This window comes from Erithacus rubecula, assembly GCF_903797595.1.
Source record: "Erithacus rubecula genome assembly, chromosome: 3".
Taxonomy (NCBI): Eukaryota; Metazoa; Chordata; class Aves; order Passeriformes; family Muscicapidae; genus Erithacus; species Erithacus rubecula.
This window is the reverse complement of record NC_136689.1, coordinates 52,687,861-52,715,168: the sequence shown is the minus strand read 5'-3', so window position 1 is coordinate 52,715,168 and position 27,308 is coordinate 52,687,861. Positions and strand designations below refer to the sequence as shown.

At 38.6% G+C, this 27,308-nt stretch overlaps 2 protein-coding genes across 7 annotated transcripts in view; one reads left to right on the top strand and one right to left on the bottom strand.

Annotated features, from left to right (window-relative positions):
- Nucleotides 1-5,742: 5,742 nt before the first annotated feature.
- On the bottom strand, nucleotides 5,743-13,952 carry MPLKIP (M-phase specific PLK1 interacting protein). The gene is made up of 2 exons (XM_079301974.1): nucleotides 13,496-13,952; nucleotides 5,743-8,480 (listed from the first exon to the last, which is right to left on the bottom strand). The coding sequence occupies exons 1-2, from the start codon at nucleotides 13,847-13,849 to the stop codon at nucleotides 8,277-8,279; spliced, it is 558 nt and encodes a 185-aa protein (XP_079158100.1). The 5' UTR covers nucleotides 13,850-13,952; the 3' UTR covers nucleotides 5,743-8,276.
- A 1,915-nt stretch (nucleotides 13,953-15,867) lies between these two features.
- SUGCT (succinyl-CoA:glutarate-CoA transferase) overlaps nucleotides 15,868-27,308 on the top strand; it is a 311,627-nt gene continuing 300,186 nt past the window's right edge. Inside the window, exons 1-6 of one of the 6 annotated variants that reach the window (XM_079301960.1) lie at nucleotides 15,868-16,118; nucleotides 19,435-19,486; nucleotides 19,583-19,656; nucleotides 21,771-21,856; nucleotides 22,637-22,687; nucleotides 27,153-27,273. In XM_079301960.1, coding sequence (XP_079158086.1) covers nucleotides 15,971-16,118; nucleotides 19,435-19,486; nucleotides 19,583-19,656; nucleotides 21,771-21,856; nucleotides 22,637-22,687; nucleotides 27,153-27,273 — 532 coding nt within the window. In that variant the 5' untranslated portion in view covers nucleotides 15,868-15,970. The remainder of the gene's footprint in view (nucleotides 16,119-19,434; nucleotides 19,487-19,582; nucleotides 19,657-21,770; nucleotides 21,857-22,636; nucleotides 22,688-27,152; nucleotides 27,274-27,308) is intronic. The other 5 variants (XM_079301961.1, XM_079301962.1, XM_079301963.1 and 2 more) reach the window with 5 other exon arrangements.

Genomic DNA, 27,308 nt, shown 5'->3' with positions numbered 1-27,308 from the left:
GGTATATAAAAGTTGTACAATTTTGTCCACTTTTTATGTGAAAAATAAATTTGGTTTAATACCATTTTCAGACAAAATGAATTGTATTATTAACTTCAAAGTTTAACACAACTTGTAGCCAGAAGCTTCATGAAATATGCATGAGCCCCAGCACTTTATGTGCCTTTTTACTGGATAAAGGCATGGAGGGCTGGTGGCTGAAAGTGGTCTGGCCTAGAACTCCCTCTGAGAATGTTTCTATTCTTATGAATTTAAAAGAAGGATGAAGGGACAGTAAGCAGATGTCTGTGTTTACATGACTCCAGAACAGACCTCTCAGGAGAGAAGAGGGAAATTCCAAGAAAAAGCTGTGAATTGTCTTAACTCTTTCCACCTGGGATACCACAAAGTCAAATCTTTAAGTGTCTTGTTGTGGTTTAAATAAAACTGGTGGTTTTATGTGGGAGTTGCTAGGTGAGGTTCAGACATAACAATTGTGCAGGATTTCACAGAACATGCTCCTCTCTACCACCAACCGATGGACATTGACATTTGGGATTCACCAAAATCTATGTAGCCTTTCTTAGTAAAAAAGTGTATTTCACTTACTGCTTTAGTTTATGGATACTGAAAATGTCTGTTTCCCATACCTCTTTACAACTAGAATCATTCAAGTTATTAATTTCACTCACTCTTCGGGACTCAATATGTATAGATATTACTTGGAACTTTAAAACCATTTTTTCTTTACCATTTTGAAAGATCGCTAAAATTTGCAACTGGTAAAAAGAAATAAAAATAACCAAAAATTCAACAGGACCTCAGGATAAAAATTAAGCAGGAATGTGAAAACCGCACGCAGGAAAAGTAGCAGACATGTTACAGATTGAAGTACCTATGTAAATTGCTTTGTAAATGATGTTGCAACATTATTATAAAAAATATGGTCACTGGCAGCTCCGGTCCTGAGATTCACTGCTGGAAAAGCTCATTGGCCAGTGTTGTGGAGCCTGTGATGAAACAGGCAAGGGAATGAGTGCAGGTCTCACCTTTCTTCACCTTTCTAACCTTTTGTGTCCCCTATGGGGATACTTTTAACAAGTTCAGTGCTGATGTTTGCTGTTACTAAGTATCCCTCTTTTGGGAAGCTTAAACTTTGAGATGTTACAAATGACCGAGAACAAATGGCACAAACGGTGTGTTTTTGAAGGTGCAGACCCTCTCACCAGACTGTCTCCATGCCAGGAGGTGCTGGAGAGGGAAGCTGGCTGAACTGCTGATCCTCGCCAGGCCCAAGGTTTTATGCTTCTGTGAGGTAGTTTTCCTCCATCCAACTTGGTCTGCTATCATCAAGGATATCCTTAGTGGAAATATAAGTATTTCAGAGATGGTTGTGTTGGGAAGCTACCAGAAAGAACTGGGGTCAATGCAACACTTTCCCTGTGCCTTCTTTTTACACAATTTTTCTGTTGACTTTTTAGAGTGACTTTGCCTGTTTATTATTACTGAATTTTCAATGTTTAACACAGATTTGAGCACCACTTGTCTGCATGCTCAGTAGTGGCTTTTTTAAAATCAGAAGGGTGGCCACCATGGCAAGGTCGTGTCTGTGTTGTACAGTTCTCACTGCACATCTGACAACCAAGTCCACCACTCAACCAATGCAGGCTCACTTAGATGAGTCAGGGGGGATCCGTGGGACTTTACTTGTTGTCGTAGTTCTGTCATCCCCAGCAATGTAAACTAACAGGACCTACAGGAACTGAGTGTGGTGGGCGGTTGGATGACACCAATTCCATCAAACCCTCCAGCAGAGCCCTGAAGGGTGGAATGAGCCTATTTCAATGGAAAGGACAGGGAAGATATGCTTATTTCCATGGAAAACCAAGGCAGAAGAACTTGTGGTTGCTGTATGGCCAATACTGGAGGAAAAAAAAAAAAAAAAAAAAAAAAAAAAAAAAAAAAAAAAAAAAAAAAAAAGAGACAATAGAAAACTCTCTGGAGAGGAAAAATTAGGGTGAAAAATTAACTGCCTAAGTTATCTTCTCTGGATAGAATTGGGTGTGTGTGTGTGTGTTAACTTCCAGTAGGTCCCTTTAAAATGTTTGCTTGAAATATAAAGTACAGAAGGCCTTGTGGATATGTTTAGTAATGTACCAGAATCTACTTTTGCAAGCTGCAAGACCATAAAGATTTGTTTAATGTGTACTGGGATGATCTAATAGCAAAGAGAAACGAAACCAGTAGTACTTTCACAAAGTACAGACAAAAACTATTTCTTCCTCATGCCACAGCAGTGAGGATGATGGGCTACAGGAGAGCCAATGTATAAAACATGCAGCAATTGTTGTGAGAGGAAATTAAATACGGTCAGAAAATGCAACCAGATGCAATAGGTACCTTGAAAACAGGGATACAAAGGTTCTCTGCACAAGCTTTCTACATGCCTGGAATTTTATTTTAGAAACTATTCTAAGTACAGGAACACTGCTGGTAGTGTAAGCTGCCTTCAGTTCCAATAGAGACACAATTTGGCACCTAATATATTTGCAAACAGTTATCACAGTTTCTTAACCTGTTGCCCACAGTGTGCAAACAGCTTTCCAACATGTGCAAATGAACAACCCAGTAATTTTCTTCAGTGTAATTTAATTGCCATAGCAATCAGGAGGCTATTAAAAATTTACAGACAAGGGAAACTTGCAGCCTTAGGAAACTGCAATGGCAAGTACTCAATAGATTCTCAGTGCCTTCTTATATTTATTAACTCAAGTTATACTCTTGGACCATATGCAGATGTTCATTCTCCCTTTTATCTTTGTTACAATCCCTGAGATTTTCAAATCCTGTATTTTCTCAGCTTAAAAAGAAAAGAGGCAAAGAAACAATTTCACAGACAAGTGGTGAACACAGTCTCTTCTGCAAACCCCACTGTAGGAATAGTAATGTTAATTTCCATTATCTATTAAGAGACTACAGATCAAAGCCTTCTTTTACATTAACCTAAAAATCATCATAAAGCCACAGGGGAGTTGTGGTTGAATTTAGGAACACTACAATTGCTACTTACAATCCAATTATTGATTAAACTATTCCCTAGCTGGAAATCAGTGCTTTTTAAAGCTTATATTAAAGTTTGCTCTATTATTTGTGCTTTATGCTGTGCAGTGTTCCACAGAAGCTGTCAATCAGCTTGATTCCTCTTCCCTTGTTTTAACATTAGCTCTGTGATGCTTGAAAAGTGAATGATTTGCATCAGAGTAGAAGAGGTTTTGTTCTTCCTCTTACTGCCATTTATACTAACAGTTGCATTGACATCATGTTCAGCAGTTTGAAGTCATAGGAATTTCCTCATGCATACAACAAGGATTTGAACCCATTGGCTACAGTAACAGCTTTTAACTACCTTGAATACACAGCAATTAGACTGTGGCAAAATACACATGGATAACACCAGGTTTAATACACCACCAAACAGTGTGGTTACTGCTACACAGAAGCAGGGTAGTACATGCAGAATTTTGGTGCAGATTATAATTGCAGGACTGTCAGCAGCATTTAAAAAATTCACTTTGGAACTGTACTGGTATGACCCCTTTAAGCTGCAGGAGTTACATTATTGTATACAAATGTTTACACAACTAATTCAGAACAACAATGTGCAACAGCCAAAAATGAGTAAAAAAGGGCAGTGGAATTCACCTGTGATTTACTGCAGAAGATGCTGATGAAAGTTAAAATCCAGGATGTGCACTAACCAACCCCCTGATGAGGTTTGAACCCATAGAGCTGGTGAAGCAAAAAGGATTACTATTTGTCTCAAAACAGTTCCTGGGCGCCGCTGCACTGGAATGGCAAAAGTCTAGGGGTAACCTCTAGGACAGGAAGGGCAGCCACACACCAAACATCTGCCCAGCTGTCTCTAGCCCAAGGCAATGGTTTCTTAGCAGCACCAAGGAAGTGGTGGGGATGAGATAAAGCCTTTTTCACCAGATCTAAAATAGTTTAAAAGGAAGGCCTAAATTTGAGATCTAACATGAGTTATTAACTTTGTAAAAGTAAATTCGGATGTTCAGACTGAGAAATTATTTTTAAATTCTAAGTCAGCAAAGCACACATTTAAGTGAAAATGGCAGAGAATGAAACAATCGGTTTGTAATCAGCCTTTTGAGTCACAGAAACAAGAAGTTACTTTAGGCAAAAAAAAATTGGTTGAAGCAATGACTGCTGAAACTGCATTACTGTTGAGTATAAACACAACTTGACTTCTTTCATTTCTTGTAAAAAGTTATTTGAACCACCTCAAATGATATAAAAAGTTTACCTAGTTACCTGTGTCAATTGGTATGCAAGTTTCTAGAAGCCTGAGACATGAAAATCATTACACGATTCTTCACCCATCAGTATAGGCAATCCTCCCTTTCCTCTGCCAGTTCCAAGGAAGGCAAGCACCAAGATTTGGGGAAAAGACAACAGTCTTTACTCTTCAGAATTGTGGAAAATAATCTAAGAACAAGTTTAATTCATTGCAAGACAGTAATGTATAACAGCAGATGTCTGAATTAGAATTCGGAGCAACTGCGAGGCAGAGAAACAAGCAGCAGTGCAGGTAAAAAGCACTGACAGATAAATGGATGACAGAATTTTCAAACTGTCACATTAGATACTTACACATCCCAGTCGCATGAGCAAATCCTCTGACTTCAGTGAGATTACTCAGAAGCACAGCTTGAAAACCAGACACTTTTCTTTAGAAGGAAAGTGAACAGCTACATGTAGAATTTCCATAGAATGAATTTTTCAAATGCTCCCCGCTGTGATGTCCAATGAAATAATTTATATAAAGTTAAGAGCACAAAAAGATGTCCTCAACAAGAAAAGCAACCTGACTGCAAAAATCAGTTCATTCTGCTAACCAGACACATTTCACCTGGTAAGTGTGAAATGGTAAGGAAAATGCCACATCTCAATGCATTACTTCTAATATTAAAGAGGAGGAGTTTAACATGAACTTTAAAAATTCCATTTTAATTTAAATTGTAATATTCTAAATTATTTAACAATTTCAATGTGTGTAGTGAGTGCCACAGAAGAATGAATATTCCACATTAAAAGATGGAATGAAAACCTAAACCTGAAGTTTGAGCTATTATAGAGCACACCTAGAGGTAACTACCCACCCAATATGTTGCTGCATTACACATGTTCTTGGCTGATTTAAGTTCTTCTTACTGTTAATGTAGTAATGATGCAGTTCACTCAAACACAGGCGCAAACAGTAACAATTAAATTTTAAATTTTTGCTATAAGAGTCAGTCACTAGTTACACTTCTTTACTACAACTGAAGAGAAAGTCAAATGGACTTAACAGACAAGGCAAATAAAACAGAATGGAAAAGTGTTTGAACCCAAACTTCTGAAAAAGAAGCTAACTTACCTTAAAATCTGAGAAGTCTGTTGAAGAAAGAGCAGTGCCCATATACTCAGTGTGTTCATTACAGAGTAATCACTTCATTAACAAGACATAAGCACTATTTTGTTTCATGGGCTCACAAAAAAGGATGTATTTCGTACTTTACATTTTATCATCAAATGCTGTTTCCAGAGTCATACTGGTACTATGAAGTGGCTTAATTAACAAATGAAGAAGTAATGTATCCTTTCTCCATCAAATATTTGCCAAATGGTAAAAAGAAAAAAAAATAGTGAGGAGGTGTCTGCTTAAGCTTCCTGGGTATCACGGCAAAAAAGGCAAAGCTTAAATTGACTTTAAGTACATTATATTTATAGTTCTGAACATGTGTTCATGCATTTTACAGCTCTCCAACAATGACACATTTGAATTTTACTGTAGTTACAAAATTTCTCCCAGAAGCCAGAAAGGTGAATCATTGTAAAGTTTTTGGTGTTGATTCTTTACCAAAGGACTGTAGCCTTTAGCAGTATGATGTACTTAAAATTGTTGAGTGATATCCTGAAGTGCACTGAAGCAGCAGTTTAACATTGTGGAAAGTCTGCAGGGATTAAAGCATGCTTCAACATTAGTTCCTCAGTTCTCTTTCTAGAACACTTAGCTTCACTGATGTTTGACAACTGGTTCCAGGAGTTAAACGTTATTACCAGAGGACTCTGGCTTTGATGCCTGGGTCAACTGCGATGCCAAAGTAGAAAAATCCATCTTTGCAATGTGCAAGGGCAGCTCATACTGGCTATTGTGTAAGAAGTCCCACCTCTAACAGCCTCTTTTCTCTCAGGAATCTTACCTTTCCTTTCTCCCTTCAAAACTCAGACTCTTCTTATATCTGAGAACATATCATGGCATCACTCTCTTAAATAAAATCATATTTGTTTCTTCAAGATCATCAAATATTGCAAAAAATAAATTGCATTTCAATCACATGGGAAACTGCAACAAAACAGGGCAGTTGCTTAAGCACACTGCAACTTTTTTTTCTGTGAGCCTTGCAGCACCTGACAAGATTTAAAAATAAACAAAGGAAAGAAAACTTTACACTTCAATTTTCACAATGACATTAACTTATGTATAAATTCTAAAGACTACAGCTTGTCAAGTCATCTCAGTTTCACTGGTACCTATTACAGATAACAATACTGATAGCTGCCATTTAAGGCACCATTTTTTGATTCTGGGATGAAGATTTAACCATTCTTGATATCCAGCAGGCATTATGTTCTCAGTTCTTGAGGCAGCCTTTTTTGGATATAACACTAAAATGAAAGGGTCAACTGGGGGAAGACAGAAGTGACATAGACTCTGGTCCTAAGAACACAAAGACTCAGCACATTTCAACATGTTAACCTCCCCTTACAGTTTGAAGTTGCTCCTGAAGGTTGTATTAACCTAACACAGCTTATGCTGAAACAGATAAAGAGTACAGAGGACTATCCTACCACAGCAAAAGACAAGTTACTAAGAACAGTTTAATGGGATTTGCTGTGCTTTTCTAACTAACCATGCCTCAGGACTACAAAAATATATTTTTAGTATGTAAGAAGCTTAAAAGAACACATGTATTTTGAAAACTAAACTAACAGTTTTATTTAACAAGGTTTTTACACTCTACCTTGGCTTAAAATCCAAAATCAACAAATAGTGGTACATTCAACAAAAATTTATCTAATTACTGCAGGCTTAACATGGCAAGTTAAGAGCATGCCTGCAGCTAGAACTATTTCTTCTTTATTCTAGATTATGATATTCACTCCTGGATTTAAGAATGGATCTTCCACATAAAGACAAGCTCTAAAAAAAAACCCCAATTCATTGCTTTCCTCTTAAGTATAAAAATATAGCATATACACACACAAAACAGTTCTCCTGGCAATGATGCCTGCTGTAAGTAAAAATAAAAAATAATTGAAAAATATAAAAGAGATTAATAAAAGATGCTATGCATGTACTAATGTCAATTGTGTAACAAAGACTGTCATTCATTCTGTACTATTCTAGCAGAAAGAACATTTGCATTTATTTAAGCTTGATGTTTTATGTGTTCTTTAGACTTAAATTGTCACGGAACAGACTTGTTACTATAATCCAGAAATTTCTAATATTGATCCAAATATATATTTTTAAACATAAAAGCAAATAATTCCAGAATTAAGTTTAACTCAAGAGTTTGTTCAACAAATTAAACTTTCCAAAACCAATACATTTGTTTCCTGAGATGGCTATAAGTCATGTTTCAACTTCACATTACACTGCAATTAACAAAAGTTACTATGCACAAAAGCAGACGTTAACTACAGCATACAAGCATATTTACACAAGTCACCTATTTTCAGTGTTGTGAACTACTGTGTTAACGTGTACACCTTAACAAAGCTCCTAAAATATTCATTATACATTACAAAACAAGGATTTACAAAACTTTATTTTATTTCCAAGTTATTTCATTCTAAAAATACTGAAACATAAAAAATACCACTCCCTAAGAGATTTTACAATAAAAGGCTAACAATCTGGCATAGGAGAGGTAAGTATATGGAAACTTGCTTTAACAGTCACAAATCAGTCGCTGGTGATTAAAGAACACTTTGTTCTTCAGAGCTGGTAGGCACTTCCACATAGCCAGAAATATAAGTTTTCCTACCACTCCTTTTGCCTTCCATACATAAAAATATCCAATGCAATAAAAAAGGTAGAATAAAAGGGTGGACATGTGATGAAATAAAAGTATTATCTAAGGTCTTGATTATTGTTCATCTTGTGTAAGTGTAAAGATTCTGTCCCAAAGCTTTCCTGACAAGATGGAGTTATTTGGCCTTTAAAAGTGTTAGCTGAAATACCTCCCTTTTTTACCAGTAAATGTTGTTTGCTCACTGCTGTATTGCTGGTTTATGTCTGTAACAGAAACTGGCTCTAGGCCAGCCCATGGGTCCTCAAGCATTGAAGGTCTGTAATAGTTTTCCACATCATTAGACACTCTTTTCCCTCTGCCATGCGCTGTACCAAATGGAGTAGATGTCCTGGGTGATCCCTTTGGAAGAAAACCATCAGGTAAAGAAACATTTAATAGTCTAATTCAAACTAAGGGAAAAAAAAAAAAAAAGTGTTTCCTTCTACTGTAGTAGAGCTCTGAAGCTGATTCTTAATTATAACTACTACACCTCACTTGCATCTTCCTCAGGAAATATTAACTTTAATGTATTTTACTTATGAGTGATGATTTACCAGGATAAGAAAAAAGCACCACCACAGTCTTCTCCCAAACACTTGTTTACATCACTCTGGCATATAGCTGCAGAAAAGCAGCTCATGTTATTTTTCATAATCTGTCAACAACATGTCTAACAAAAGCTGAACAACAAGACAGGGAGTTAGAGGCTGAGGAAGGGTTTACAACATTAATAAGAGCAGAAGTCAAATATTAAGTACTTACAAATTGAACACAACATTGTATAACACAAATAGCTACAAAGAATTAATTGGGAAAAAAAAATCCTTTTAACCAAACCAGTGTTCTGTGAAATTTAAGAACAGATGACTTTATTTTACATACAGTCTCAGTGTTAATCAGTGATTTAGTGGGTATTGACTTTTGCAGGGAGCTTTTAATATTTTACTTTTTCTTAAGATCAAGGATCACAACAACTTCTTCTGTAAAGCTGCTACAAGTCTGAAGCTTGAAGAGTGCTGTGAAATAAAGGAACTCCTATAATAATTTTCTCCTGCTAGCATTACCCATCGCTCTCCTCAGATTCACTCCTCTAAAAGGTGAAATTCTGTCTAAAGCTGTATTTATTTAAATTAATCTGTTTTAATAAAAGTCAAGCAACACGTATTACAGTAATTTCCAAGCATGCCCATTGCATTCTGTATGGTTATAGCAACAGGATACATTGAGGCTGGTTATCAGATTTTGTCAAGGAGGGTGAAAGCACTTGATTCATGGCTGCTTTTCCCCACAACCCTGCCACCCCTGAATTTTTGGATAAGCAGTGATGGTATTCGAATTTGACTAGTAAGCCCTAACAGCATCTATAGAAATAGATCACATGAAACAATTTCTGAGCAAAACTGAGAAATGGTGCCATAAAGTGAAATACTCAGTACTTAGCCAGAAAAATTCATTCAAACAGCTTGAACCTGTTTCTACTAACATGCTGTGGCAGGAACACGTTGATGTGTTTCCAGTAAGAACTTTTCAAGAAATCCTGAAGTTTGATGATAATGGATACATGATCAAACGTGGGAACATCCATATCTTACAGAATTCACAGATTTACTAGGTTGGAAGAGACCTTCAAGATCACAGAGTCCAACCCATGCCCTAACACCTCAACTAGACCATGGTACCAAGTGCCACATCCAGTCTTTTTTAAACAGTCTTTTGAATCCAGTCTTATTTATAGGGCACTTGTTTCCAACAATTCTTTGCAGATAGGTTATGTAGCTAAAAGGATGATCTCAGAAGAATTTCTAAAAGGTGGTGAATTACTACACAGTATCAAACCCCATGAGGGTCAGAGAATCACCTCAAAATACATCTAAACACTCTCTAAGGGGCATGGAGTTTCCTAGAGCAAGCTGGCATGCTCTAGCAACAGTGACATTTGTGTTACACAGTCACATTTAGTAGTGAAACAGCAGTACCTAGTGCATTCTGTCCTAAATAAACACAAAACTCCACCATCTCTAAAGCACCACATTTAATGAAGATCTTTTAACTCTGAAATTGTAAAACAGATTGAATGTGGAGTTCATTTATTACTGAATTATGGCAGAAGAACCATGAACTGATATAATGATCTGCAATACTCAGTGAAAGAGCAAAATAATTCAATGGTAATGCTCATTTGTATAGATTTATTTAATAACCTTAAATTTCACTACAAAATGATGCAGATCATCAGTAACACTGATATTACATTGACATTTTAGCATTTTTGAAATCTAGGAAATTTTTTTGTTATGTGATACAAGACTGACAGCCTTCTGTACATGTTAAATTTAAACATGTAGATTATTTATGTTTAGAATACTAGTCATCATATGCTTTTTGCCCTCTGATTTTTGTTTTAGGGAAGAAAATCAAAATGTGATTATTCACTTTAGAGACCTGTGGAAAAGGAAATCATCCCTACCTGTAAAAGTGAAACCATTCAGTGCAAGAGGCACTAGCTGCTACCGAAGATACCTTAAAAAAACCCTTTCTATTAGTTGTCACTAAAGCCAACAGCCTTTTTTCAAGGAACTTTGGTTAAAAAAAACCAGTCAATCTATTCTCAGTACTTTTTCTTCAGATTTAAAAAAAAAAAGCTCTCCTTAGAGTAGAAAGCAACATCTTTTAGTGGTATTCATTAAAAAGTTACTGAGCAGAGTAATACTGCCTTGAAACTGGGGACAGTCACTCATCAGCTTGCTTCACCTGATGTAATTACAACTGGTGGCATATGGACAAAACACAAAAATCACAATTGTACCATTTTAAAAGGATGGCATTTCTTTTACTTTCTGCAATAATTTTTGATCCACACCACTCCATAGTTGCTGCTAGCAGATAGTTCAGTAATTCCCATTGAGTGTAGGCAATGAAACATTTCCACTAAGTGAATTCTAGTGAAGATAAGAAATGCAACAAAGACAAATCACAGAATGGTTTGGGTTGGAAGGAACCTTAAGTATCATCTAGTTCCAACCTTTCTCCCGAGGGCACCTCCCACTAGTCTGGGCTGCTCAAAGCCTCATCCAGCCTGGCCCTGAACAATGCCTGGGATGGTGCATCCACAGCTTCTCTGAGCAACCTGTTCCAGTGCCTCACCACCCTCACAATAAAGAACTTCTCCCTAATATCCAATGTAAACTTACTCTCTTACAGTTTAAAGGCATTTCCCTTGTCCTGTCACTACAGGCCCTTGTTTCCAGAAACATGTTTTCATAAAATATAAAGCAGAAGCACCTCTGTGGAAAAACCAGAAAGTGCTGTAAATTCCTGGCCACATAAAGGTTGAGTTGGCCATTTCAGAAAAAAACAAGCTCAGTATGTTTTCCCTCAAATTTTCTGTTTGTTTCAATGAAGGAAAGTCTGCAAGCACAGAATGCTAATGATATGACTTTAATAGATTATTAAGTAAACATAAATTGTCTTTTTGATTTTCCAATGCAATTTTAAAGGGCCGCTTAAGGCTTTCATCTCAAAAGAATCTGTAGCATCATAAATATCAAAGGCATTGGAGTTCACTTAACAGATCTGCAGAGAGGGGACAATGCACGTGACTCATGAGAAATCTGATGCTTAGAAAATGCAGAAAGATCTTCTACCTGAATCTGTTTATGGCCTCATGGGCAGAGATCCTTTTCCACACCAAAGCAGATGAGGACTTATGGTTGATGAGATTAACTCCCTCTGTGATTGCCTCCACTGCCCTCCCAGGCAGAACAGCTCGTGTGCACGCACGTGAAAGTGCAGATTCACACATTTCTTCAGTGCTGGGCAAAGCTACAGACATTCAATATCCTTTGAGCCTCTGAAGGAATTGCCATCAGACCAGTGCTCCTAAACTACTCACAAGGTCTAACGAAGGAAATGGGAGAAGGGAAGATGTTGTGACAGTCTGAGACTGGATTCAAACTTGTGCCTTCTGTATGTCGTGTTTCTTACCTCAGAATGTAACCTGACTTTATGTCAGCTTTCTTACATCAAGAATGGAGCCTATGGAGAGTTTCTGTCCTCTAGTCCTGACATGAAACAGTTCTGACTAAAACTAAAGACAAAACGATTCCTGCATATTCTTCTGCTCAATTAATTCTAAGCCAGGCTTTGAAAAAAGCATTTAATTGAACAGCCAAAAAGTGATCTTTTGATGGGAAATTAGACATTGATGACATAAATTGTCCCTCCATAATGTGCAGCAAATGTGTCCCTCCATAATGTGCATGCCTGGCTTTCTCAAAAGGCACTAAAGTTATGCAATCTTCCTCACCAGGAGAGTCTCTGCTGTTGTGCTAAAGAAAATGTATAAATTTTATAATGATCCTCTTCTACCAACGATTTGATTCCTGAGTTAACTGGATCATAAGAAAATAACAAAATACTAATCTTCAATGGACAAGTGACAATGCAGTGCAGGCACATTAAGATTTTAATAATCTCTATTAAGATGTGACTTCATTATCATACTTTAATCCTTTGCAGCAAAAAGAGCATAAAAAAATTACCATTGCACTGCACGTGTCATTTGTTACACTTCTAAGGTTTCTCTAATATTGCACAAAGCCAGTCATATACATAAAGTTGTTGTCCTGAGAACTGTCATCCCTGTGTGCACTGCCAGTCACATGTGACAACTAACACAGCTGAAAAAAGCTTAACTCGCACAAGCTGGGGCTGATGGCTTTCGGGAAAACTATACAAACAGAAGCTTTTGGTGCAAAGCAAAGACTTTAAAATGAGAGTCTATTATCACAACGGATGCTCTCATTTCTGCTCAAAGGAGCCTCAGCTTAATTCTCTTTAACAGAGCACTCCTGTTCCCTGTCCGTGTCCCTGAAAACTCCGAGTGCGAGCAGGGTGTGGATAGGGCAGCTCCCACCATGGAGGGCAACACGGGCAAAGTAAAAGCACACTGCACTTCACCACTGCGTTAAAGAAAATGGATCAGAGGGAGGCACGTGCAGAAGAAAGAGGTGTTGGTTTCGGCCAGTGCTTAATTCTCTACCTTCATAGGCCAGAATATGAAAAAGAAAGTTGCATTTTCATGTCTTCACAGCCCATCAGGCCTGAGGGCCTCTTCCCTTTCCTCATCTCAGGGCTGCCTGTGCTCTGCCCGTCCTCTCTGCAGCGGGGGAATGGGCGGGGGAAAAGCTGGTGCTGCCCAGTGCGGCTCAAGCCTCGCTCTCCCCTGAAAATCCTGTTGGCGGATGGATGCTGCGCCGGCACCAGCCCTCGGCGAGCCTTCCCCCAGCGGGCTACGGGCCCCGCTCAGAAGCAGCAGCAGCAGCTCCCTCCCTCCCTCCCCCGCTCCCCGTGTCCCTCTCCGCCCTGCCCCGTACCTGGAAGTGCCTCTGGAAGCCGCCGGGCGAGCGCTTGTGCTGCGGCGGCGGGAGCAGAGGCGCTGCGGCCGGGGACGCGCCGCCGAACGGAGCCGGGTACCGGGGGCTGACGCTCTGCGGCCGGCGCGGGGTCTGCGCCCCCGGCGAGGGGCTCCCGAAGCGCCCGTGGAACGCGGGGCCTCGGGGCGAGAGGCCGCTGCCGTACGGCCCGGGCCGCTGGCCGTAGGGCGGCGTGTGGTGGGGGCTCCCGTAGCCCCGCGGAGAGGGCGGCAGGGGCCCTCCGCCGGAGGGAGGGCTGCGGAAGCCTCCGCCCGCGTAGGGGGGTGTCGGTGCGCGGAATCCCGGCCGGTACATGGCCGCGACAGGCCGGGAATGGCGGCGGCGGCGGGAGCGGAACCTGGGCAATGGCGGCGGCGCCGCGTCCGCTCCTTTCTCTTCCCCCGCCTCTCCCCCGGCGGGCGGGCGGCGGGTTCCGGGCTCCGAACGTTCCGCGGCGGCAGGGCGAGGCGCCGTCCGCCCCATCCCGGGCGGAGCCAGCCCCGGCAGCCCCGCACAGGCACCCGGCGGGACTCTCGGAAGATGCCTGGTAACTCAGACGATGGGGCTCACGGCGCCTGTCAGCGAATGCCCGCGGTTCCACAGCTGCTAAAAAACAGCGAAATTAACTCCTGTAAAGCAAAGGCAGTGTTTACCTCACGTTTCGTGTCACTTCAGATATACCTATTGTGCCCCTTTGTTCTGGAGTCTTTTAATGTTTGAGCATGCAAATACTACTTGTTACGGCAGCCCCGACTGAAAAAAAGAGTGACATTTAAAGAACACTTTAATGGAAAAGGTTTTCCTCAAAATCAGTTTGAGCTGTCAGCAATTAAGTGAGTGAGTGGTAGCTCAGGCAGACCTACTCACACAAACTCGTGTCAAAATCCTATTTTATAGGAGAACTTCATATTTAGCCAAAGCCAATTTAACAATATTACTTATTACCATTACTGCTCTGTTCTCAGGTACACATTAATGCAAACCCTCAACAGCTCTGTAAAAAATAGTAAAGATTTTTATTATTGTTGTTTATTTCTGTGAGTACAACAAAGCACTCCTCGGTTTTAGGACGTTGCAATATAGGAAAATTAAAAAGAACTTTCAGAACAGCAGTGAATAAGAGTTAACTATAAAAATAAGCAGAAAGTTTCTATGCTTTATACACTGGTCTTGCTTTTCTTTGGCTTTAAACAGGTTTTGATTTTTTTGTTTTTTCAATGACAACATCTAACTTTATATGCACATGGAACTCACCTCCCCATTATGTTATGCAATCTCCCTGTGAAAAATAAGGAAATACCTTAAATTCTAAAATGGAAACCTGCTCATTTAATTTTTTTTATAATCCTTTAGTCCGAAAGACTGTCTCTTTTTATTGTGCACACAAAGAATGCCATGTCTACACAAGACAGTTTATCAATATAAATTACAAAATTATCTAATCTGTCTCATTCCAAAAGAGCGCTGTGTAATTTAAAGCCTTTTCACCCCACATTAATTGGAAATACATATCACTCTGCACATTTTGAGTTATACTGAGGTAATTGTGCTGATTAATTTCTTGCTGACAAATCTTTAAGCATCCATGTAATATTTTGGATTACACACAGCATGACATTTAGATTTTCTTTATGTTCTCCCTCAGCATTTAGGCAGTGACATATGACATGTCTTAAGCCTGTGCTGTTTGTCATGCTCGTTTTCAAGCAGTCAGAAGTTTCGGCTGCTTTTGAGATACAGCAGTAGTCTTATCCTCACGTATTTAGTATAAATAAATGCCAAACCTCTGTGCTTTTTTATCCTATGAGAGAGGCAAGAAGATACCATGGTGTTCCTGTAACAAACATTCTGCTCTGTCCTAGCACAGACTAAAAATAGTCTGAGGGTACTTCGTTCAGGGAAGAGTTGCTCAAAGGTCAGTTCAAGCTAACCCTTCCAAAACTATACCCCACTGAAGATTACAGAGTAAGCAACATTGCACCTCCAGTGACGGCGAACTGGGGTGCAGGATCTCCCTCGTGCCGCCGAGCGGATGGATGTACTGGCATCCAGTGGCTGCCTGCTTTGGTAAGCGAGGAAAAACCCTTCGGGATGAGAGGAGGCGGTTTTTGCTTTCAATCCGTCTTGGCAATGTTGTCTATCACGGTCTGTAAACCTAACCGAGGTACAAATTTCCAGCCATCGAACAGCGGAATTCCCGCCGCAAACATCTGCAGGACCTCTCCCTGCTTTATGTAGTCCAGGCAGGAGCGTTTCCTAGGACAGGAGAGGCGGGCGGGGAGCGCGGCCACCAGCCGGGACCGGCGCTGGCCCTGGGCTCGGGGCCGCCCCCCCGTCCCGGTGGATCCCAGGCTGTCCCGGGAGCGGCACGGGACGGGAAGGGGGCGGTGGCGGCGGCGCCTGCGCCGAGCGCTCGGAGCTGTCTCCAGCGGCGGGATGCTGCGCGCCGGGCTGGGCAGAAGGAGCGGGTGTAGCGGAGGGCTCTGGAGGAGCTCGGCCGGCGGCAGAGCCCTGAGCGCTGCCTCTGCCTCCCCTTCCCCGGGCAGCGGCGGCGGGGCGCGAAGCGGAGCCGCTCCCCCGGCAGGTACCGAGCCGTGCCGCGCCCCCTCCTCCTCCCCTCTCCCGCCGCGTCGGGCCCCTCTGTCCGTCATCCCGCCGGGCTCTGGGCTGGTGCCGCTGGGGCAGGGGTCGGAGCCGCCTGGAACACCTGCGGGAGGCTCCTGGGAGGGGGTCCCTGAGGGGATCCCTGAGGAGGTCCCTGAGGAGGTCCCCTGAGGAGGTTCCCAAGTACGTTCCTAAGGGCAGCCTCGGCGGCTCGGACTTTGCCCCGCAGCAGCGCCGCCGGTGACACGGAGCGTGTCGGCTCCCCGGGCAGCCCCGGCTATCGGCATGCCGTGCTGCTCCGGGCCCGATCTTCCTCTACGGGTACCAAAGTCTCGCTGCCTACAGTCGTGATTTGAAATGAACTCGACTAAACCAAGCTGCACCAAAGTGATAGTTCTCTGGCTTCAAGTTTCGCTGTTATTAAATAACATGGGAAAACTTTAGCAACAGCTTTGGTGGCACTAGAATCAGTGAAAGTTTGCAGTTCTGCCTCCCACTATGGACATGCCAAGTTTGTGCCGGGCTGGAGCGTACCGACTGACTGTGAATTAGTCCAGGGTAGTGATGGACTTGATTATAACTTACTGCATGGATAAAGTGAGAAAATACTAATTGTGCAATCAAAGTAGACACAATCGACTTGAGCAGTCATGTCTTCTGGAACTGAAAGTAATTGGAATGGGATCTGTTAATCTGCATTGTTGCAGAAATTAATTGTGTCTCTTCTAGGTGCCCTCTTCTGTTGCAAGTATAAAGAAAATCTTTCTGTTATAGAAGAATAAATTTCTGTTCTATGGAACGATCTCTCTGTTGGTTGCTTATTCGTATTGTTAGGCTAGGCCAACTTTGGGACAAGCTACTGAGCTTAACTAAAGAGTACAAATCATTGATAGTGAGCAGGTCTATTTATTCTTAAAGTTATTTATGAAAGATACATATGACAGTCCAATTCACAATAAATTCAAGCATCACGGGATTCAAGAGTTCAAACAGAGGACATAGTTAGAGCTGGGAGAGTGGTTTTTATTCATTCATCAAGTTACTGGTATAAAGAAAAGCAAAAATACAAGAGAAAATGTGAGTTTTTATTTTAGAAAATTTAGACTGTTGAGTCAGAGTTCTAAGAGAGTCTGACTTAAGGTATGTGCCTGCTTAGGAAGCTAGTGATGAAAGTAAAAAACCCAGGGGATGTTTCTAGTTAATGCTAATCAGTTCTGATCTCTTGTGCTTATTTATGATGTGTTTTTGTTTTTTTGTTCCTACAATAGCACTCCCTTATTCAGGATTCATGTATCAGAATTGTTGATGTCAAAAGGCTTTCTACTGCAGTTATTTCAGCAAATTAGTGTCATGCTGCATATATAATCTATCTCATATATATATATATATATATATATATATATATTTCTGAACATCTGTGTTCTTCTGTTCTGAAGACACTAACAGGTCTGTTCCCCAATTTTCAAAAGCAAACTTTTGATCTCTCTTCTTTCTTACATTTCTTCACCATCATGGATATCTGTTATTTACTGACATTAAAAGAAATAGATCACAGGTTGTTTGTCTTCAGAGCAACAGTTGTGCTCTCATATTCTATTGCAGCTATGGAAGAGTCCTAAGCCCTGAATGGAGTTAGATGATGCCATAATATGAGTGATATGATAATTAGTAAGGGTTCATCAGTTTTAGTTATGCATAAATACATATTTACAGCCCAATCTTAACATTTTACAGGCTTTTTTGAGAAATATCTTTATGGATTCCTGCAACTTGGGTGCAGGTAGAGAACCTGTTGGCTCTGAAAAGTTGCTATTGTTCTGGTAGTGTATCTCTGAGTAGCCCTGAATATTGGCTCAGGATGAGAATAGGGGAGCTATTAAAGTGCCACAACTGTCTTCCAATATCTGGAACTCACGGAGGTGTGGAGCTCTGAAGAGCAGTAGCAGCCAGAGATTTTCTTAAAGGCTTTGAAAGTGCAAAACATGTGACCATTCCTAGATGTGTGTGTTTCCAACATGCTGCTCATATGTTGCATTAAAGCACAAAACCTGTTAAATGGAAATGGAAGTGGTAATAATGGAGGAAAAGTTCTTAAAGATGGAGAATGGGATGCAAGTGTTGAAAGCAGTACAGACAACGAAAACTGTTTAGCAGAAGCCTTGAATTTCCATTGCTCCTTAGCTTTTTTAAAATCTCTCTCTTGATATAAATCTCCTTCTTCCCAAATGTAGGAAGGAGAGTTATGAAGGTGACTGAAGGGTGGTTCAGGTCTAATGGAGGGAGTGTGGAGCAGGTGATACAGGCAAGCGCTGCTGCACTGCTGCATGATATGGATGCACCACACTGCCCTGCAGCCTTTGAATGAATGCAGTTGGTTTGATTCTCACTCTCTCACCCCCCGTCGCACATTTGACATCTTTTTGTTACCAGGACAAACACCAAATAGAGATGTTTGCCACAAGCTAGTATGTGTCATTTTAGTGGTTTTCCTGGCCAGGTGCTTTTGTTTTGTGTGTGATATGAGACCAGCTTCCAAATAGTAACTGAATGACTGTCCACACAAGGTGATGAAGTGTTCACATCCCCAGCCTACAGTGAAAGACTGAGGGAGAAGAAGATAACCCATAACCACCAAAGAAATAATTGGCAAACCTGTGGTCTAACTGTGAGGTTACTTGCTGTGTCTGTGATGTTTATTGCCATTACTGCTGTTTCTTAGGCCTGGTCAAATTGGAAAGGGTGAGGAAAAGGAATAAAGCATTTCTTAATAATTATCTTGCATATGCAGCTGCCATTGAAAGAGTATTTCTTTGGGTCATATATTCTCCCATTAAGTTTTGTAATGGGGCTATTCTTTTTTTGTGTGTGTGTGATGCAAATGGATAGGTCTACACAGGTCAAAATTGTGAATTCTACTATGCTTCCCAGTGGTCTGGTACCCTAACTTTTACCTTGTATCATTCTGATGTTGTTTGCTGAAATGATTTTGTTGTATCTTTCTTCAGATTAGTCTTTAAAAGCTGTTCGGGTGTTTGTGGAAGGCACATATAAAGTATCACTAAAGTATCTTTGTTGTAGACTTGCTAGGGAGTTAGAATAGGTTCTGAAATGTCATGCATAAGGTTTTCCAACTTTGAAAGATTTTACTAATGTAGTATCCACCAAATAACTAGCTGGTTCAGAAAGCTTTATTATCATTTATTAGGGGAGGGAGATGAGAGAGGGTGATGAGTGTCATAAAAACAATATGCTTGGTTTTTTAAGTTCTAAGTCACTGTGTTTTTGTTTTCTGTCAGGTCCTAGTAATGTAAAGCCATTGGATGGTGTGAAAATTCTTGATTTAACAAGGTTTGTGTTTTGTCTGTCATTTGTAACAGTGTTTCCAAGTGCAAATATTCTGATTGGAAAAACTAAGAAAAAGGTATTTTTTTTCTCATATTTAAGGGTTCTTGCAGGACCATTTGCCACAATGAATTTGGGAGATTTAGGGGCTGAAGTTATCAAAGTGGAAAGACCAGGTAAGATTTTTATTTGTTTATTTTAAGTATAATAAGGACTGGATATTAAGTGTACACACATACACACACGTGTATATATATATATATATATATATATATATATATATATATATATATGTATGTATAAAGTAAGGACATTGGGTAATTATCTTCTAATTAAATTTTGAGTATTTTTAGCCTAACACAATGGTTTTCTTCTTCCAGCACATGCACTTCTTGTCCAAAGAGTTGCTTAGGATTGGGTAATGGTAAAAAATACTTTATTCTTATGGTATAACTACACTTTTTACTTTGTAGGCCCATATAAGAAGAATAGCAAATTGCATGGCATTTGGATCTTTTTTAGAAATAATCCCTCACTTGACTCTAAGTTTCATGCATCATTACACAGTTGAGGTGTGTAATTATGCCATAGCAGCTGCATACAATTTTTTCCTTTAAGTTTCCATATTTTAAGTTTCTGTCTTTTGGTATTACTAGTTTTGAAACTAGTTGGTGAAAATTGAGATATTAAACATACTACATTCTCTTTGTTTCTAGTAGAGAAATATTGAATGTATGGACATTTAATGAAATACTAAATGTCTGACAAAGGTTTTGCCACATCCATCTATAGGTCATCCTTATTTACTGACAATTGTTATAAAGATTTTCACTTTTGTGACCGAACAAAGGTACATCAATTTTGTAATGTCAAATTAGACTGACACTGGTGGTATTCCAAACATTTAGGTAGTAGGAATGGAGCAATGCCAGCAATTAAGTATGAAGTAATGGTTTTGGAGCTTTGCACTTTTTGTGATCAAAGGAGAAAGGCAGCATCAGAATTCTAAACTTCAAACATTTCAGAATGTGAGTAATCCTCTCTTTCTGGGAGAGGATGTCCATTTTCACAGGAGCATTAATCCAAAAAGAACAGTAGCCCCACTAGTGTTCTACATGGAAAGTATTAGTGAAATTTTTTGCTTTTAATCACTTAAAGTACTCACACAGAGAAGAGATTGTCTCTGCCCACCTAAGCATCCTGCTTGAACCAAAATATTTTTTTGAGATATTAAGCAGTGCAAATGTTGATAAGAAATTTACATGTGTGCATAACTTTTGCCACTGTAGATCTTAAATGGCTGTAGACTTTTGTATTACTGTAGTGCATAGCATAATTATGACAGTGGCTATATGACACCTAAGGTTCTTCAGCTCATTTCTGTATCTATGCCAGTATCAGTCTTCTGTGCTGCCTCACTAAGGAAAGTTTTCAGTTCTGTAAAGTCAACAGGTAGATGAAGTCTAGGTATTGAAATAGATACAGGAATGCACATGTTTGTTAATATTCGGGACAGTGATTGCATCTGGATTTGCATTTAGCTTTAATTCTACTTAAAATAGTTTGCTAGTCTTCATGATGTTTAAAAAGGTTAAAAATTGGAAATTAAGCATTAATGATACAGTGATATCAGTGTCTGCAGCACATTTAAGGCAGGATTTCTGGAAGAGCTGGAGGTGGGACCCTGTACCAGCTATAGCAAGTGCTTCTTTTAGTTGGTGTTGTGCAGCATGCAACTTAATCAGTTGTTGTCTATCAGTAGTATCTTGACGTTGTTCCTGGAGTGTTTCAGGAATAGATTATTGACCAAATGAACTGTGTGACTTGGTGCAGGCAAGAGCCTCTTCTAAATTCTTCAGGATTGACTACAAGAATTGCATTGTAGCTCTACTTTAAGTTAAAACAAACAAACTACCAAAAAAAAAAAAAAATCCAATTCCCCTTTCCTCCCCACTCCCCTCTCAAAAACCCCCAAACAAAATACCAACCCACAAGTGAAAAACAACCAAAAAGCCCGTAAATACACTAGTGGTGTGTGGCTGTATTAGTATTTCAAAGACTAAATGGAATCCCAGCACTAGCAAAAACAGTTCACTTTGCTTTATTGTGTTCACTTTTAGGTGTTTTTTGATATAAATATCCTAAAACATGTATGTTAAACTAATATTTGTCCTGCCTGCTAGATGAAGCTTAGGTGACTTAAATGTGATGTTGGAGGAAAGCTTTTTATTCTTATTTGTTAGGTGTGTGATATTGGGCAACTGTGAATATGTGATGGTATTTCTTTCAGGAGCCGGTGATGACACAAGAGCCTGGGGCCCACCTTTTGCTGGGACAGAAAGTGTTTATTTTCTCAGTGTCAATAGAAATAAAAAGGTAAATGGGTTGTGGAACTAAACATAAGCCTATGTTTCTATAATTATAACTGTACATATAACACTTCTTCATTTGATTTTTAACATATAATGGAGCAATACTTCACATTGACCTAATCTTATGATGAATAAATTTCAGGAGAAAACTCCTAAGTTTTTAGAAGAAAAAAGGTTGAAAATCTCTGTTTGGGTGCTGAGGCAAAATGGAAAAGCAAGAGTGCTCCTGATGATCTTCAGTTACTGGTGCTAATTAACTGAAAATGAAGCCTGCTGAAAGCAAGGGGTATTTTATTTGAGTGATCATTTTTTTCAGGTGCATCAGCTCAGTTGATCTGTGTCAGGAAGGCTGGCAGGAAGAGTGCTGCCATTATATCACAGGTTGGCTAAATCTAGCTTTTGAAACTTTGGGATTAACGTGAAGTTCCATGACATACCTGAATTGTTTAATGACTTGTTACCATTAAAATAAATAATTCTGGTGTCCCCCTGTCTAGTTGTAGCAGTGGATCCGTGTAAATATATAGTGAACAGGCTGCACATCTCTCAGGCTGGTTTTGGTGCCTGTCTGATTCATTAATGAGATATAGTTCAGCTTGCTTTGCTGAGAGAATTTTTTTTTTTTATTTTTTGCAGGAGGAAGTGGGCTATGTGTTAAAATTTATTTATCCAAATTAGCCATAGTGTGAAATTTTACTGTTGGTTATGTTTAGAATAGATTAAGATAATCTCTTTCACATAATTTTTTGCATAAATTACTGTTGTATCTATTTTTAATCCCCAGAGTATAGCCATCAACATGAAGAATTCAAAAGGAGTAAAGCTAATCAAAGAGGTAGGTTTTGATAGCATGTGAGGTGTCATTATTTTGTAATGTGATCCTAAGCAATAAAGATTACACTCTACATTTCAGGTATTAATTTGATAATTTAAAAAATCTGTTTATACAGTGAATTTTGTAAATTACAGTATATAGCTTCTGTACTCTGTGCTTTTGGACTCAGTGTTCAGTGTAACTTGTAATAACTTTAGATTTAAATTTATATGAAAATGTCATCAAAATCTTTTAATTTAATATTGTGAGGAAATGGTCTAATAACCTATTCCTTTCCTGTTACTGCTGATCTTGCTGTACTACTGCATTAGAAAGGTTCAAGATGGACTGATCAGGTGAAGTCAAGTGAGCAGTTGAGAGGAGATGCTGTGCACTAGTAAACAGTTCTTTTAATGTTACAGTGTATTCATGACTTCAGTGTCTGTACCTCTGCCTAAGAAACATTGTCCTGTAGGTGAAGCTTAGTATTTGTTTATTTTTCAATATTTGACTTCAAGGTCTTTTGAGGTGATCCATTTCTCTATTTAAAAATAATAAAATCATCAAATTTCCCATTTTGTTGAACATGTGTTTTGTAATCCCTTTATTTATTGTTTTTAGAAATGCAAGATGTGCTGTGTTTTAAGCCCTGCAGTAGTAGCAGCTGACTTTTCTAACTCTTTGTTTCAGTATCAGTTCCAATCACTTTTTTCACAGTGACACTCTGAGTCATAAAGTAGGTGGAATTTGTCTGGTAGTATTTTTTGTTTGGAATATTGCAGAAAATGGAAATAGATTAAGTTTTCTGATGCTTTTGATTTGTTAGCTATGCAAAGTTACCTCATGTGTAAATCTTTGGAGATTATAAACCAAAGATTCTACATTGCCTTCTCTTTTTGCAGAACAGAGCCATTTATTGTTGATTTGTTAAGGAGCTGTATGTTTACCATAAAAAAATTTGGAAGCAGAAATTTTAATTTGGAAAATTTTGCATTATGTAACACAGACATCTTTTTAGGTAAAGTGGTCCTATTCCAATTAACTGCTATAAAATTTTTCCTCTCATGGAAGAAAACTATTTATTGTTTGACCTTTAAAAATGTTTAAAGAAAAACTACTCAAAGTGTCCACTGATTCTATGTGTGTGGGCTGAAGGTGTTTGAAGAGTTAAAGACAGCTGGGCCTATGAGTCAAGATGAGGTGGAGGAAAAATGGCATCACCTGTTAAATATTTACCACACTGGCTGTAAAAATGAGGAGACTGCCTGTGACAAAGTAATTTCTTTTATTTTCTATCCTTTTAAAAAGTTGCTTTAATAACCACTGTAGCTTTCAGTTCCTTAAATCAATGCCATCCCCATCTGTGATACAGCAACACTGAGAAGTGATGAGGCTCTGTCACGCTACTTGTGAAGTTGTTCATCATTCTGCTTGATTTTGAGTGATATATTTTGAAAGCATTTGGTGCAGAGGTCTTGCTATTCCATTATTCATCTTAAATGGAAGTTCTTTTGGAGTTTCTTCAAAAAGTATCTGTAAAAGGAAGGTATTTATAACAGTTTTAAGTTTTCTCCTGCTATCATCAGGACCGATGTGTGTAGAATTGGGCATTGTTCAGCATCATATTTGTTACTATGACAAGTAGTGCCCATGTCTTTAAAGTAGCTGGTGAAAAGTATAAATTGAAGTTTGTGATACTGCTTACTCATACATAAATATGAGTTCTGCCCCCAGCATAAAAGCTACAAAGAAATGTAATAAAATTATAATTTTTACATTTATTAAGCAAGGTATCATGGTTAGAATAGATTTTATTTCCCTCATATATTTTGCATAGGTGGAAGAGAGCAATTCTCAACTTAGAATCATGTTAGAAACAGGAGTAGAGAGTCTTCAGGTATATGACAAAAGCACAGACTTGATAATTAGTCAGTAGTATCAAGTGAGCTGAAAAAATCTATTAATCAGGAGTCCTGGCTACTTCTCATCCTTTGGCACAGCAATAAAAAATATATTTTCAAGAGTCCATTCTTTCATATATGATTACTTTATTTCCACAAAATTATTCCTGTCTTTCCTTTTTCTTTATTCAAAGTCATTTGAATATTTATCTGTCTTCCTGAATGACAATTTTTTTTTCTCTTCAGTAATTATATATGTGCCAGTCCTATGCTCTGATATATTTTTATAGTAAATCTTTAGAACATTATTCATCACTTATTGTCAGAAACTTATTTTAAGAACATTGAGCATAATTCTCTCCTGTGAATTATTTGGCCTTAAATAATGAACTTTAATTTTTTTTTAATTAATGAAGAGCTTGGGACATTAATTGTTTGAGAGCTAATTGCACTTCTCTTCCACTATTTTTAGCTGATAGGTCAAAGTGTCCTGTGCATTGCTCTCTTACTTGATAAAGCAAGTTACTCACATATGTATTTGCATATATGTGGATTTGTTTATACATGTGGATATGCAGATTCTCCTTTGCAGAATTCTTGTAAAAACCAAAACACACAAAACATTAAAAAATCCCCAAACAACAAATCAAAAAAAACACCGACCAGAACTTGGAAAAGGTATGCATGGTTTCCTTTATAAAGTTAGTAGCATCATTGTTTGTTATTCACCTTAATGAGTACTTTGGCATGAACTGTGTATTTCCTGAGGCATAGATGATGAGCCTATCAGTGTCCTCTCTGGAATAGATAGTAGTACACAGGCCAAGTCAGGTCTGTGTTGCATTACTCTACTAGTAGGTGTTAAAATACAAGTGATGTTTAGAGGATTTTTAGGTCATGAAGTATGGAATTTTAGCTGACAGTGGGCTTAAAACGCCATTGAGGCTGCAAATCTCTTATGTGTTTAAGAACATATAGTTTGTTTGGATCAGACTATATGTCCAGTTTTCCACAATGGTAAAATTGTTGGTTCAGTGAACATCAGTGCTACATTAGCCTGCCACCTTTGAACATTAAAACATATTTCCAATGAAAACTTTAGATGCAGAGGTGGCACAGCACTTGTGTCTTGGAAACTCCTTTCTTTGAGAGCACATACCCTGCTAAACTGGGCCCAAGTCCTTGTATCCTCACTTAGCACTTTTGTCATTCCTCATATGTTGCCCAGCCCAGAAGTATGGCGCTTCTCATGTTATAGTACTGTGTGTCATGCTTTCTCCCTCAGTGGCTTGTAAGAGATAGTACTTTTTCAATATAACACAGAAAACAACTTTCAACTGTTTTAGCCCATCCAATCACTGTAATTTTCATAGATTATAAAATCATAGTGAAAGCAATACACAAGTTGTAACCAATTTCATCTCTTGAATGAATTAGGCTAAAGCTGTAGCATTACCAGTTTAAAAAGTATTTGTGTATGAACTGTGATGTATTTAAATAGAAAATAAAACCTTCTTAACTTGATCCTTCATAAAGGCATTGTGATTTCTGTTATGATGTTACTAGATTATAGAAGCTTGTCTAACACACTGTATATTTAATTAGACAGTGGCATGTCAGTTTCAGAGACTGTGACTCCTTGATTGGCTGCAAATATCATTAAGCAATTAATATATCAGTTGTGCTTAAAAATGAGTGCACAAACATGTGTACCTCTCAGGGAACATTTCTTAAATTCCAGTGCACTCACACCCATCCCACAGAATTTACCAGGCAGAAAGCCTGTAAGTCCGTCAAGGCATACATCTGTCTTTTAGCATGTAGTACTCATACTTCAGGAGTAAACTTGTGTTAGTCTTACTGAAATTTGCATATGTACATCTGCTTATAATTTTTATGAGAGAGGATGGAATTTAAAGCAAATCACAGTTATATGTTAATCTTAACATCAATAAATTTTTGGACTAGGTGATTCATTAGAAAGCAATGAAAAAAGTCATATTGCAGAGCTTGACAGTACTATTGTTCTTAATGTGACTTTTGTGTTACTAAGATTAATTTTAATTTTTTAATTTTAAGTGTTGTTGGAGTCCCTATTCTGCTTCTACATATAGAAAGTTGGATATATGGCCTTGTTATGGTAATTGTAATCAATTGTAATCAATGATTTGAAAATTAAAAATAATTTAAAAATTATTTCTGTTATGGAGAAAACATATAATGGAGATACATCACTTCACTTTTCTTGAGAAAAAGAGGATAGAAAAAATGTATGTGAAGATTGTTCTGTAAACTATTGTCAGGCCTTAGGAAATTGATATGATACTGATAATATCTCAGTTTTGTCTCATCACTTCAGGAATTTGAGAATCTTCTTTCTAGATATGCAGCATCTCTAATATGTAGTTCACAGAAATGCACAGTCTGACAGGCAAAAAATTATCTCTGTAGGCTTGCCAGTTTTCTTTTATCAGGAAGACTGGAGCCATTTTGAATAGCAAGATTTTAAAATTAAGTAACATAAAAATTTATTCGACTTTTGGCAGCTAATTAACGGATTTTATTTGTCCTTTTCTTTTCTAAAGCTTGCAGCAGCATCTGATGTTTTTGTGGAAAACTTTGTCCCTGGGAAGCTGGCTGAAATGGGTCTAGGTTATGAAGACATAAAAAAGATTGCTCCCCACATAGTGTACTGCTCAATAACAGGTATTTTTTTTCAATTATTTGTGTTCATTATTTCC